Source organism: Carex rostrata, chromosome 31 (assembly GCF_964058835.1).
Source record: "Carex rostrata chromosome 31, lpCarRost1.2, whole genome shotgun sequence".
NCBI classification, from domain to species: domain Eukaryota; kingdom Viridiplantae; phylum Streptophyta; class Magnoliopsida; order Poales; family Cyperaceae; genus Carex; species Carex rostrata.
The window spans coordinates 3,920,956-3,935,164 of NC_135948.1; the positions used below are offsets into that span (position 1 = coordinate 3,920,956).

Genomic DNA, 14,209 nt, shown 5'->3' on the forward strand with positions numbered 1-14,209 from the left:
TAAATGTCTTTATGAGACAAAACAATTTAAGAATTTTTTGTTGGGGTTTACGCGGTGCTAACCGGAAACCCGTTTTAGGCTTAAGGTGCGGAATGACCGTAGAACAAAAATTTCTACGACCAACTTAAGCTTAGGATTAAACGGGGTATGTCAGGAAACTTTCCAAGGCGGTCCACCTTCAGTATTCCTTTGGCATCAAAACCCAATTTAATCCTTTTACAGATCTACTCCATGATTGATTTCTAAAACTTTAATCTACTTACCAATTAAATAGATTAATATAACATATTTATACCTTGTTTCCAAATCACAGTTGGAATGCAGACCGAGCGAGTAGAGCCTCACCAGGGAAGGAATCGACTCGGAGTATCACACGTGTGATACCTCTATCGGTTATCCACCAGGACTAACCAGAGAGCGGTTTGTTTCTTCTGCCAGAAATACCGTAAACCGCAGAATTCTGCAAAAACACTATTCACGAGAATAAGACGAAAACCCGTAAACACGAATTTTCGGTTGCTCAGTTTCATCAATATGCAAAACTGACATACCGCTAAATTCGGTAAAACACTATTCATCGATCCCGTAAATATACTCCACAACAACCCGCAAGATTATACGTCAACTACGTATAACTTTCTTTTCTCAACCGAAACACTATTTGGGAGAGAAACCGAGAAAGAGAGAAAATACCGATTCGTTTCTGCACGAAAAGATACATGTGAATGTGCATATATATATATTTTTCTCTCTACCCCTCCACCCCTATTTATAGTGTTTAGATTCGGTTGCAAAAGACCAAAATGCCCTCCAAGTTTGGCCTATTTACAAGATATGCCATTGACAGGATAAGGATGACATGTCATGTGGATAAGATCGATGACGTGTCATCTGGATAGGATCGATGACATGTCATGCGGATAAGCACGAATCTGAAAAGACCCGAATGCCCTCGGCCCGAACACAAATAATGTTTGTATAATTATTCTGAACAATTATATATATTTTTCTGCGGTTGTTTGTTTCGGTATCGATGACGTGTCATCTGGATAGGATCGATGACATGTCATGCGGATAAGACGAATATGAAAAGACCCGAATGCCCTCGGCCCGAATACAAATAATATTCGTATAATTATTCTGAACAATTATATATATTTTTCTTGCGGTTGTTGTTTCGGTAATTTATACAATGTGTCCTGCACATTTATAAATTAACCGGTTAACTTTTATACAACGTGTCATACACGTTTATAAATTAACCAATGTTTTTGCTTGTTATTTTTACATAACATTTATAATTTAATTATAACATGTATAATTAATTATAACCATCTTATCATTGATCATAACCAATTTATAATCAATCAAAATAAGATTCTCTGATTAACTCCTATATGGTGTGACCCAATAGGATCTGTGTTATGTTGGTAAATAGAGTTAAAACCGTTTTAACTTCTATAATCATGGGTGGCGTCTGGCAACACATCATGACCATCCAATTACACAGATGATGCTGTACTGTACAATATCACGATCCAGTAAACAATTTACTTGTGTCTGTTCTTCTGTCTCATAGCTATCAGATTAGTTTCAAGATAGATGTGTGTCATCCTTGCTAACTTAATCTTTTCTTGATCTTGAGCAGATTATCAAATATAATTACTCTTGTAATTATACCGCTAGCAGATAATCTTACTCTATCAAGGGGCCCAGTGATGCTATAGCTCGTATAGAGATACGAGGGACAAATAGTATTCTTGGTAAACTATCACTTCCTCAGCTAAGCTATACATATGGAAAAGCTACCGTTATGACTGCTTTTTACGGACAGCGGTGGATAACAATCACACATACATATTTCTCAGTGAGAACGATAAATACCTCATACTGTAGAACGTGACACTGAATGAAAACATAAATGACACGAACACAATTCTATTTAATGTTTCATTCGGGGTCTGTCAAATACCATGTTTCTAGAACATGTATCTATGTGATTAAAATAACATCTCGTGTCAGGTGGTTTGTAAAACTTAACCATCTTTTAATCCACATACTAACCTTATCGCGGTAATTAGTGTTCCTGCTAATTACCTTGGTCAGTGACCTTTTAAGAGTATATATCATCTATATTACGGAGTTTCACAATTTCAGTCATGAACTCGAAATGATCCATAAATTCAATAATACTCAAGGCAACAAAATGATATATAAATAAACATTCAATTCATGAACAAAGCTTTATGATAAATTATCGTATTATTGACTTCTAGATTATTACAAACTAACATTTTTAACTGTTAATATATCTATTAATTTATTTCGTTGAAAAAAATTCAAATCCAAATATAGGACTTTCATATATTCATATATTATTATAGTAAAGGTTGGCGATTAAGTCACTCAATTATTTAATATCCACAAGGAATTTTTTCATTTAGATTTTGAACTTACAACCTGCTATACATATAACATTGTCTTTGTCACACTAAACTAAAGACTGATTCTCACAACTTCTTTTATTGATCTTTCTTTTCTTAGCTTCTATATATTTATTTTACTACTAGTAAACCCAAATTTTACCGCATAAAAGTAAAGAGAAATGAATCACTAGTCTCTTATCAATTTGATTTTCTTTTTTTTTTTAATTATTTACAAGCTTAGATTTTTTTTGTTGTGATTGCTTAAAAATGTTTTTTTTTTTAGTAAAGGATAAAGATCAAGCTATCTAACAATTTAATATCTACAAAGAATTTTTTCATTCAGATTTTGAACCTGCAACTTCTCATACGTAAAACATAGCCTTTACTACAAGACCAAATACGCTTGTTTGAAAATATTACATAGCTACAAAATGGAATTAATGCAAGGGATTCTCATAAAAAAGTAAGTATACTAACAGTAATTACTAATTAGTATAATAATAATGAAGTAGAAACAAAAATACTAAAGGAGTTTATCCCATTTTGTAAACAGACACTTATAATTATCGGATCATTCCTAATTTAATAATTAAAAGCAAGTAGAGCATGTTGCAAAGCGACTTATACTTCATGAGGTGCCGCCAGAAATTATGAAGGGTTTTGTTAACCTGAGCCACAAAAGATCTAGGTCATGTTTGGTTGTGGAGTAAAGTTAAACCGGATTAAATTTCCTACTCCAAGCTAAACCGGAGTAAGTTAATCATGTTTGGTGGAGTAAGCTAAACCACCTCTCTAAATGGTATAAGTTATTCCGGTTTAGCTCAAATCTTACTTCATCTTAAACCGCCTATGTTACTCCTCGTTTGGCTCCTTAAGCGTGGAGTAAGGGATTTACTCCACCTCTTACTCCACAACCAAACATGACCCTAAAGAGAAGTGGCGCAAAAGGCAATTGTGATAGTGAAGGAATGAAACTATCTGATGTAATATTTGAGTAGAACTAGGGTGTTCTTAAGTTCACTAAGGTGTTTGGTGAGATTAACAATAAAATATATTAAATTAGCTTCAAGCAATAAATTTAAACCGTTGAAACCGATTTACTTCACGAGTGATGAATTTACATGTAAAGTTTTTAGAATTTCGAATTAATTTTGGATAAATTTAAGTGGTCAAAAAGTGTTAAAAAAATGAATGCACTAAAATTAATTTATAAACCTTCTAATTTTGACCGCTTGACTTTCTACTAAAATAATTCGAAAACTTAAAATTTTTGCATGCAAATTCATTATTTGTGAAGTAGATGGATTTCAACTGTTTAGATTTGTTGTTTAAAACCGATATAATAGGTTTTAGAATTAAACTCACCAAACACCTTGGTGAGTTTAAGAACACCCTAGTTTTACTTGTAATATTTTATGTAATTTGACTGGGTCATTGGAACCGTTCAAAAGTAATTGAAACCGTATAATTGATTTTGAACGACTCGGACGGAAGAATAGAAGGGTGCTCCTTTTCTTAAGAAAAGGGGAGCTCAAATATTCTTTTATTCATTCATAGCATTAAAAAGTTGTAAATTAAATTGGTGGTATCATTTTAAAAAGATGTTGAAAAATTGCACGGCTGAAATGAATCATTGTATTATAATTAATTTGTCTACAAGGGGTAAGCTGAAGGGTAGTGAGGGGCCCCTGCTATATGAGGGATTAATCAAATCATGTAATATTGAAGGGATTTTGTTTTAATATAGTCTTGACTGCATCAGTCAAGCTTTCAAAAAAAAAAGAAAAAAAGAGAGAAAGAAATGAATCATTGCGGTCAACGTTGACTGCGCTGATTCATCTGTTCCAACTTTTTTTTCTGGCCGCTATTATTTATCTCGTTCATTTTTATTTTTATGTAAACAAGTCTTAAGTTGGTATAAAGTAAAAAAAAACATGAAAAAATTATTATTAAATTAATTTTTTTTTTTCAAATTAGAAGTCAAATTATTCCTGCTATGTAAGCAAGTCTTAAGTTGCTATAGCGTTTTTGGACCCTAAACGCGCTATTTGAGCTACGGATGCTATAGTGGTAATAGCGGTATGCTATGCAACATTTGCTGTTTTTTTTTTTTTTAATTTATATGAGCTTTAAATAAAGAATCAAATTGGATTTTAACAGTAAATTATTTTTTTTGCAATTGACATAATAAGTTTTATATTAAATTATTAAATATTTAATGAGAGATCCATTAAAGAAAATCAAAATGAGGAAGCTACAATGTGTAATCAATGTGATCTGCTCCCTCGACGAAGTTACAATATTATCGGACTATGTGGCACTTCCAGGTACGGCGGCTTATGTGGCTACTTAACTCTTTGAAATTGAATGGATGCTGCAGATTTCATACTTTTTAAGCTTCTTAAAATCTATCCACTATACTATATTTAAAAATGTGATCTTTTAAACTCATATTATTTTATTATAAAAAAAGTTCAAACCAAATCTTATAATATTTTTAACTGTTAAAATATCTATTTTTAAACTTTTTATTGAAAAAAAATTACAGGCCCTTTAAGTTTTTTATTTTTATTTTCGCATGATTAATTTAAATTAACCTATATTTTAACTCCTACGTCCCTTATCATTTTGAGTTCTTTTAAAGCAACTTATATTTTAGAATCTTAAATAATGTTTTTTAAACTGTATTGAGAACGTTTAATGTATAGTTTTTTTTTTCTTTTCTTTTTTTTTTATCGAAAATGAACTGTTTATTTCAAATAAGACATTCTATGATAATCTTCAAACTAAAGTCTAAAGCAATTCAGATTTACTTGGACCGTTTAATAAGTGGGGAAATGTACAAATTGTACATTTTCCCTTAATAAGTTCCATACTACATTACTACCTAGTACTTACCTAGAGGAGCCGCAACGAAGGACTTAGGTACATGATTAACCATAAATTAGTCTGCCACACACACAAAAAAAAAAAAAAAAAGGCCATGCAAGCCGACTGAATTTCTCCGACTTTTCCATTTTTGTTTAAAAAAAAAAACGAAAGAAGACTTTTCCAATTAAGACCAACTTGATGGGACATGTTGCCAACTTTTTTTTTTTGATTGAAACATGTTGCCAACTTGCAATACTAGTAGATGGCTCTGTTTTAAGTTTTGTTCACACCTGTAACAAAGACTAAAATCTTCATATCGTCTTGTGTAGGGGTGTCAATGACACCCTTTTATCCGTTTATCCGACCCGTATCGTATCGTGTTTTTGGATAAGGATAAGATTTTTTTTCCGTTAGCTAATCGGATATGGATAAGGATTATAATTTTTTTTCTGTTATCTTACCCGTTTTCGTATAAAATAATTTTTAAAAATAAAATTATATATATAGATATATATTTGTATGAAGATGATACATGATACAAATTATATATATAGATATATATTTTGTATTTATTAAATTTTCAGAATACAAATTAGTTGTATTCATTATTTTTTTCTTATTTTGAAAATATTTTATCGAAAGTCCAAATCGAAATGTTAATGACATTTTTTTATCCGTTTACCCTATCTGTACCGTATTCAAAAAGGCGGATAAGGGTAAAGATTCTTTTTCGTTATCATAACGGATACGGGTATGAAAATATTTCCACCCGATCCATATCGTACCCATTGACCCCCCAAGTCTTGTGGGAAAATCTAAATAAATGGGAACTCATGATTAGGTCCTAGCGAGAGCAGTTCACCTTCTCTGTTTGTGCTAAAATTAAACTGAAAAGACAGAGCTTTTCTCAAATTTCAAGATAAAAGTTATGCCACGAAGAGAGTTGCTTCTCTTCTTGCTTTTATGCATAGCTGTTGTTCCTCCTGGTTATTCCTATACATATTCAGCAGATGGTACTTAATCATCCTTCTATTTTCTTTACTTTCCCTCTTTTTTTTTTCTTTTTTTTCATTTTGCCTTTGTTAGATAATTTTTACTGGGTGTTTGTTGTGTTTTGTTAGACACAGCACACAGGCACGCCACATTTTGTTGAGTTGTCCAAATGAGCTGACTTTAAGATTTTTTTTTTTTTTTTTTTTTACTGAGATTTCCTTTCACCCATTATAGGGTAGATTGATTCAAACTCTACTGTGTATCCATGTTGGTACTAAACCTGATCGGTACCATATATACCAGGAAAAGAAACCAAATAAAATTAGAAAAGAAAAGACAAAAAAAAAAAAAAAAACACATGTATTGAACCGATATATGTGTACTGGGATTATGCGCATTCCTAACCTGAATATGATCCAATGCTTGGTGTGAGTTATTAAATTTGAAATTTCATGTTAATATAACTTAATATTTATAATTGTCTTCTGTGTTATTATATGCTTTTCAATTTTTATGTCAGTTGCCACACTAAATTCTTTGAAGAAGCAATGGAAGAATGTACCGATTAACTGGAAGAACTCTGATCCATGTGGAGATGGCTGGGTAGGAATAGTTTGCAATAATTCCAGAGTTACTGAATTGTACGTGTAACTATTTTTTTTTTTTTGTTTAATTAAAGAAAATTCTCACGTTTATCACTTTAATAATCAACTTGTTGTCTATTTGTAATGATCCAGAGTTCTGTTTAACGTGAATATTGAAGGAACCCTAAGCGAGAAAATTGGCAATCTAACACAACTCCAGCGACTGTAAGTATTCTTATTTAGTTATCACAACTCAAAAGTCTACTAAAATACGTTCATATTTGTATTCATCTTTATTATGCAATTGCAAGCAAATATTGGCTAGACATTTTGAGGAATGGCTTAAACTATCACTGACTGTTCATATATGCAAAAAGTATGTAAAAGGAATGTAAAAATGGATTTGGAGCTAATAGATGTATTGAAATGCAGGGACCTTTCATCAAACGGGAAACTTGGGGGTACACTTCCTGCGACTCTCGGTAACTTGATTCACCTAACTAGTCTGTAAGTTCTAATAATCCAACTTTTGTCTGAAATATTTGTTAACTAGTTTATTCACCACAGGTTTGAATTTTATCAACTGATTTTTCCATTTAACTATTTTGTAGGAGATTAGTCAATTGCAGTTTCTCTGGCGCAATCCCAGATGAAATAGGAAATCTAGCAAATCTCACCTACCTGTATGGATTATATTTCTTTCTTCAATTTTCACAATTAATCTATCATTTTGTCTTTGGGATATTCACAATTAATCTTTCATTTTCTTTCCACTGAGAAGGCTTTTATAATCCTACAAAAATAAACACCTTTTGAGAAGAACCTGAACTATCTATTTTCTCAATGCAAAGAAACAAAAATTACAAATAGAACCAAGACGAGGGGTAATTTTGGGATTCTTTTCAAGAGAGTGGTATGAAGCCTAAAACTATCACCCTTTGCAGTTCAATTTGGATTTCTTGAAGAGATTGTAAGGAGGAGAAATTACGGATTTAACTTTTCTTTCTATTACCTGTGAACAATTGTTTTAACAGTGTATTTCCTTCTCATATTACTCAAGGGCTTTGAATGTGAACAAATTTACTGGAAGATTTCCCCCTTCATTGGGTAAACTTTCCGAATTGACATGGTTAGACCTGGCTGACAATCAACTAAGTGGGCCGCTCCCTATCTCAACAAAACATGGCTCGGGCTTGGATCAGCTTCTCAAAGCAGAACACTTGTTAGTCTCCTTTGTTTGAATATTCATTATGTTATCATGAAATTGGTCCCATGTTTCTTCTTTTCTTTTCTTTTCCACTTATAATCTCTCTTTTTGTGTGATTTTAGCCATCTCAACCAGAATAACTTCACGGGTGAAATTCCAGATATTTTCAGTGCTAATATGAGGCTAAAACACTTGTAAGATGATAAATCATTCTTTTCAGTATTTTCTTTCCTTGTAAGTGAATTATTTTAAGTAGCATGCATACCTAAATAAAGTGTCCTGGAGGATTCCTTAAAATTGCATATAAAATGAGAACTCATGGAAGTTAGGATGTTGGTACTTTGGATCAAGTTATCTTTTATTTGATTTGCAGTTTACTGTAATAACCTTGCTGTCTGTTTGGAATTTTTGCCAAAAGGAAAAATAAAAAATAAAGAAGAATGATTTTTTCTAGTACTTTTTAGTGCATTACTGATCTTCTTTCCTTCTGTCTTATGTATAGACTTGTTGACAGAAACCAATTAGTGGGGCCAATCCCGAATTCCATTGGACTTGTTCGAGCTCTTAAGGTTATGTAAGTACTCCACTTTGTAATTTATTTTTTAGAATCTTTTTGAACATTTTAATTTAACATTTCTCGTCTGTTGCAGTCGCCTTGATAACAACCATCTCACAGGACCAGTTCCTTCCATCAGCAACCTTACAAAGCTCGACTTTCTGTAAGTAAAATTCAATAACTATATAGTGAAAACAGGATTGCTCTACCAGTTAAAAAAATCATGAATATATCTAATTATGTTGATTTCTACTTGTGTCTATTTTTTAGATAGGTACAAAATTATTGTTTTGGATGGTTTAAAATATTTTGAAAACAGTGATATTGTTTTATGTCATGTTTTACATATTTTGAAATTATTTTACTATTTTTTAAGATAGGTATAAAATCACTCTTTTTAGATGGTTCACAATTTTTCTGAAAAACATTGATTTTGTACCTATCTTAAAAAATAGTAAATTTTTTCCATAAAATGTAGCATTTGATCTCTAAGCACATTTTAATGTGGATATCATGTTGAGTAGTTTGAATCTTTTGTTTGGATTTTGAAATTGAAGATAAAGTTGTTGGGGTACGATTGGAGCATAAAACAATGGGGCATTTGAACCCTCCTTATATATATATAGAGAGAGAGAGTTGTTGTTAGTCCATCAAACCTTGAGTGAGGAAAAAGTCAAATTTAAAATAAAGCATCGTAAATTAAATTAGGTAATTTCTTAATTAATCACAAGAACCTGAGTGATAACCCCTCTTTGCATGTAATTTTTTAATACACAGTACATAATAATTCTCCTTGTTTGAATGGCTTTCAGAAATCTGGCAAACAACAGTCTAACAGGACCTCTTCCAAATCTGACTACACTGACTGCCCTCCAATTCCTGTAAGGACAATAGAATTCTACGTACCAACAGTGTTATTCAAATACATTTGCTTTACTTAATACCTACGGAGTAACTTGTTATATTTTATCATTCCTATAGTGATCTGAGTAACAACCAATTTGAACGGTCTGAAGCTCCTGCATGGCTTTCTAAGTTGCAAAATTTACGAACTCTGTAAGCCAATCAAAACCTCTCTCTCTCTCTCTCTATCTCTTATTCCTTTCTTCTCCATTCTCTCCTCCACCCTCCCCCTTCACCTCCCTGTGTTTGTGTGCAAACTAGAGATTGGCTGAGCTGAGATGCATATTTCAATAAATAATATACAGGGCAATAGAGTCTGGACAGCTTTATGGTCAAATCCCTCAAGAGCTATTTAGCTTTACACATCTACAAGAATTGTAAGTTTCTTCCAAACTTTCACTCTCAATTAAAGACACCTGGACATTCGTCTGGAAAAATGATCGACTGTTTATTTTATTTTTTCAGGAACTTAAGGAGTAATTCGTTAAATGGTACAATGGATATGGGGAATAATGTGACCAATTCACTCGATACGGTGAACCTGGAACACAATTATATAACCTCAGTAACACTTTCTACCAGCTACAACAACACTCTAAAGTAAAAATCTCTCTCTATTTTACAGAAAACATTGATTATTTATACTTGAACATAACTCATTTTAATGTGAGAAATCTGCATTTGCCACATTATTTTTTTTTTCATATTGTGTTTATTTCCCAAGGAGAATTTAAGACTTCTGTTATTTTTGGTACAAAATTATGAATTACTTCAATTTCCCTTCTTGTAAAATATGTTGGTAGGGTTAAAGTTTTAGAGAAACCAGGAGTCATACAATAAGAGAGAATATAAGAATTGGAGGATACTAAAATTGGTATTTTATTAAAGGGCACGTAGGGGTAAAATCTACTTCCTGCTCTTGCACAATATGGTGCTTTTTGCAAATACCAAATGTAGTAAATATTGATAAGCAGTAGTACTTTTTCATAAGTCCTGTTTTTAATCAGCCTCACACAGTTCACACTAGGATCTTAAGCCAATCAAAAGGTGGCTAAGCCACCCCTATTATTTTAAAATATTAGTTATATATACTAAGATTTAATTGAATTTTATTTTTTTGAAACATTTTATATAGTCCAGTCCTCCTCATAAATGATCACATGTTAACTTTAATATAGTGGTAAGAGCTTATGTAGTGTTGGAAAAAGTTTGGGTTCAATTTTCACTGGTTACAATTTTTGTATTTTAATTGTTAGTTCCCCTATTAAGATTTTCTAGTTCCGCCCCTGATTCACACTATGGGCCTTCAGCATTCTGATTTGTATCATTTTGGTCAGCACCATCATTTTTCATTAAAGATGTATAAATTCCTAGCTAGTAAACACAGTATGGAATTGAATTATTGGTGAGGATGTAGTTCACTGAAATACAATTAATTCCCTATTAATCCACAATTCGATTTTTTAACTTAAAAATGTTGCTGGAATAAAAATTGGAAAAATTGAAAAGATTATGAATCGTAACCTCAAATTTTTTTTCCATCCAAAAATGGAACTGGCTAAGAACCAATCTAATATACTTTATTTTCTCAATTAATGAGGTTTTTGTAACTTTCAGGCTTATGGGAAATCCAGTATGTAACAAGACACATCTCTCAAATACAGTCTACTGCCTAGACGTGCTTCAAAACCCAACCATAAAATCTCTCATTCTGAGCAACTGTTCAAATCCATTTAAAGGTTTTTTAGTTTTTAGGGCGCCCTTTTTCAGTGACGCATCTGATGATCACATCGCAGTACTTAAAGATAGCCTCACCAGCAAACTCAAGACCTGTACACCCAACAATTTGTACATCCAAAATTATTTTTTTGATGACAACACTTACTTCTGGGTCCAAATCAATATCTGTCCTGTTGGCCAGAGTTACTTCAACCAAAGTGTGGTAATAAATTGCTTCGACTTGAATACTCAGGATTATTCACCTCCAGAGCAATATGGACCATATTATTCCACTGCCTCTCCATACCATATTTCTTCAAGAGGTATCCAAATTTTATACATCTTAGAACAATTATGTTCAAACTGGCAAGAATAATTGTCTATGGTTTTATTTGCGTTATACTAATATACAATTTTAACTAACTGTGTGTTAACAGAAAGGCGGTACATAATTGGTATAGCCATTGGTTGTGCTCTCCTTGCGGTTCTGCTAGTTTTATTGGGCTTTTGTCTGGTTCAGAAAATGAAACAAGCACAAAGAGAAAAACTCAGGAATGACCCATTTGGTAATGGCTTATTCAAATTTGGATTTTCATTCCCCACCTATATTTTCTTATTCCAGAAAATTTACTCTAGTTGAAAGACAAGGAACTAATTTGTTTATCTTTATTTTGGACATTTCAGCCTCATGGAACTCAGGGGAAGAAAGTGGGGAAGCACCAAAATTAAGTGGAGCAAAAGCCTTCGCCTATGATGAACTAAAGATGTATACCAACAGCTTCAAAGAAATAAATATTATTGGATCTGGGGGTTATGGAAAGGTAAATCCAATTTTGAGGCTAATTTAGAAAACATTTGCAGGTTGTAGTTTGTTGAACAGCCTTTATATGTTCACTTTTTTTTTTTTTTTTACTGTTATTCAAATAATTTTTATTTTCCCATGCAATACCCCAAAATATCATACATGAACAACAAAGAAACCATTTTTCCAATCCTGTTATTCTAAAATCTGTTTTTCTATACACTAAACAGGTGTATAGAGGAATGCTTCCAGACAAACAACTAGTTGCAATAAAGAGGTCAAAAGAAGGTTCAATGCAAGGTGGTCTTGAGTTTAAAACTGAAATCGAGCTACTCTCCCGTGTTCACCACAAAAACCTTGTGGGGCTTGTTGGTTTTTGCTTTGAGAAGGGAGAGAGAATGCTTGTCTACGAATATATTTGCAATGGAACTCTCAGAGATTCCCTTTCAGGTACGATACAAATTATGAGCATTTGAGAACAACTAAAAATCTTAATTCTGACTAAAATGGTAAAATAAGTGTTGGAAACTGAATAACGTTGAGCTTTACAACAGATACTGGCCAAAGGAAACAGTGAAATCTCCAATTCTGAAAAATAGTGGCAGACAACTTTAGGTTGCAATTAAGAAATTAGTTTGAAAGCCATGCCTTGGTAATATGAGAAGAAGGAAGGCGATACTATTATCTTTTCTTTTTGTTCTTTTCAGGAGCAAGTGGCATACAATTAAATTGGAGCAAGAGACTTAAAATAGCTGTTGATTCAGCAACAGGCTTGGCTTATCTGCATAACCATGCAAATCCCCCAATTATACATAGAGATGTAAAGTCGACAAATATATTATTAGACGAGAATTTAACTGCTAAAGTTTCAGATTTTGGCCTCTCTTTGTTTGTTTCAAACAGTGAAATAGGCCACATTACCACCCATGTCAAAGGAACCCTGGTAAATCTTTCTTTCTAATTATTTTGCAAAAAGGGTCATAATATTGGTGATTTCTTGCAGTACGAGAGCCTAATAGTATCTCCTATATCCTTGAAAAGCTGGTTCTTATCTCTCCATGCACCTTGTTTTGTTTTTTTGTTTTTAAACTACCGAAAATACCACTTTCGTATTCACAAAAATAATTGAGGTGCAACAGAAAGGGACCTGACCATGTTTATTATAAAATTTTAAAGGGTACTTCCTTTTTTCGAAGGATACGCTGGACACATGTTGCATTCTACATTGAATTTTCTGAGTTCTAGGGATGATGCAAATGTAATTGATTTTTGAAAATTAAAAAAACATTAGGGGCATTAACTCTGAACTATATCTCATGCAGGGATATCTCGATCCAGAATACTACACAACCAAGCAACTCACCGGTAAAAGTGACGTGTATAGCTTTGGTGTGGTCTTGCTAGAACTACTTACTGCCCAACCTCCAATATTCAAAGACCAGAAGTACATTGTAAGAGAAGTAAGAGCTGCCTTTAACAAACAAGACAAACAGTACCTGGGCCTAAAAGACTTGATTGATCCTATTCTAATAAATAAGAATGAAAATCTAGTCGGATTAGACCGTTTCATGGATCTGGCATTGCAATGTGTAGAAGAAGAGGCTAGTATGCGACCCATGATGACTGATATTGTGAAGGAAATAGAGGATATTATGCAATATGCTGGGTTCAAAATTAATTCAGGATTGAGTATTTGGGATAAAAATAATCCAGTTCAAAGGTACTCTATGGATGTTTCGTCCTCTTCTGGGAGCCAAGGGAACATTAATAGCAGCGATTTCAAGTATAGTGGGGGGTTTCCTTCATCGTGGAAGTTAAACAGTTCATAGTTAAAGAACATGTCCCCAGCTCTTTTGTCAGATAAAGTCGGTCTCTTGTGTTATAATTTAGTAAGAATTGTACATGGATTAGCCGAGATTAGTCTTGTAGTATAGTATTTTTGTGTATATAATTGAGAGCATGTTCTTTCAATATGAGAAAAATATTGTTGTATGTTTTATAAAATTTGTTATAGTTTTTTTTTTTTTTTTTTTTTTTTTTGACAATGTTGGTTTTCTAATTTCTCCCTTAACTCGTGTATATATCAAATTTACTACTAAACTCTTTCATCTTCTTCTTATTTACCCATATAATTTAAAAAAAATGATT

The 14,209-nt window shown here is 32.5% G+C and overlaps 2 protein-coding genes across 4 annotated transcripts in view; both read left to right on the forward strand.

Moving 5' to 3' along the window:
* The first annotated feature begins 6,110 nt into the window (after positions 1-6,110).
* Positions 6,111-14,209, forward strand: part of LOC144547159 (leucine-rich repeat receptor protein kinase HPCA1-like) — a 29,029-nt gene continuing 20,930 nt past the window's right edge. The window contains exon 1 of the mRNA XM_078295752.1: positions 6,111-6,222. The gene's annotated coding sequence lies outside the window, so the exon portion shown is untranslated. The remainder of the gene's footprint in view (positions 6,223-14,209) is intronic.
* LOC144547323 (leucine-rich repeat receptor protein kinase HPCA1-like) lies at positions 6,173-14,053 on the forward strand. Of its 3 annotated transcripts, XM_078295936.1 has the most exons (19): positions 6,173-6,310; positions 6,811-6,931; positions 7,028-7,099; positions 7,307-7,381; positions 7,486-7,557; positions 7,935-8,096; positions 8,204-8,275; positions 8,584-8,655; positions 8,732-8,800; positions 9,450-9,518; positions 9,619-9,693; positions 9,846-9,917; positions 10,006-10,140; positions 11,158-11,582; positions 11,697-11,825; positions 11,944-12,080; positions 12,292-12,511; positions 12,769-13,004; positions 13,384-14,053. In XM_078295936.1, exons 1-19 carry the CDS (start codon positions 6,226-6,228, stop codon positions 13,888-13,890), a joined length of 2,805 nt encoding a protein of 934 aa, XP_078152062.1. In that variant the 5' UTR covers positions 6,173-6,225; the 3' UTR covers positions 13,891-14,053. The 3 variants fall into 3 exon arrangements, with proteins under 3 accessions (XP_078152062.1, XP_078152063.1, XP_078152064.1); XM_078295937.1 differs by lacking the exon at positions 9,450-9,518; XM_078295938.1 differs by lacking the exon at positions 8,204-8,275.

Coding starts and splice junctions, on each gene's coding strand:
- LOC144547323 (XM_078295936.1), top strand. CDS start 6,226: ATGCCACGAAGAGAGTTGCTTCTCTTCTTGCTTTTATGCATAGCTGTT. Junction 8,097..8,203: donor CTTCTCAAAGCAGAACACTT/GTTAGTCTCCTT, acceptor GTGTGATTTTAG/CCATCTCAACCAGAATAACT. Junction 11,583..11,696: donor ATACCATATTTCTTCAAGAG/GTATCCAAATTT, acceptor GTGTGTTAACAG/AAAGGCGGTACATAATTGGT.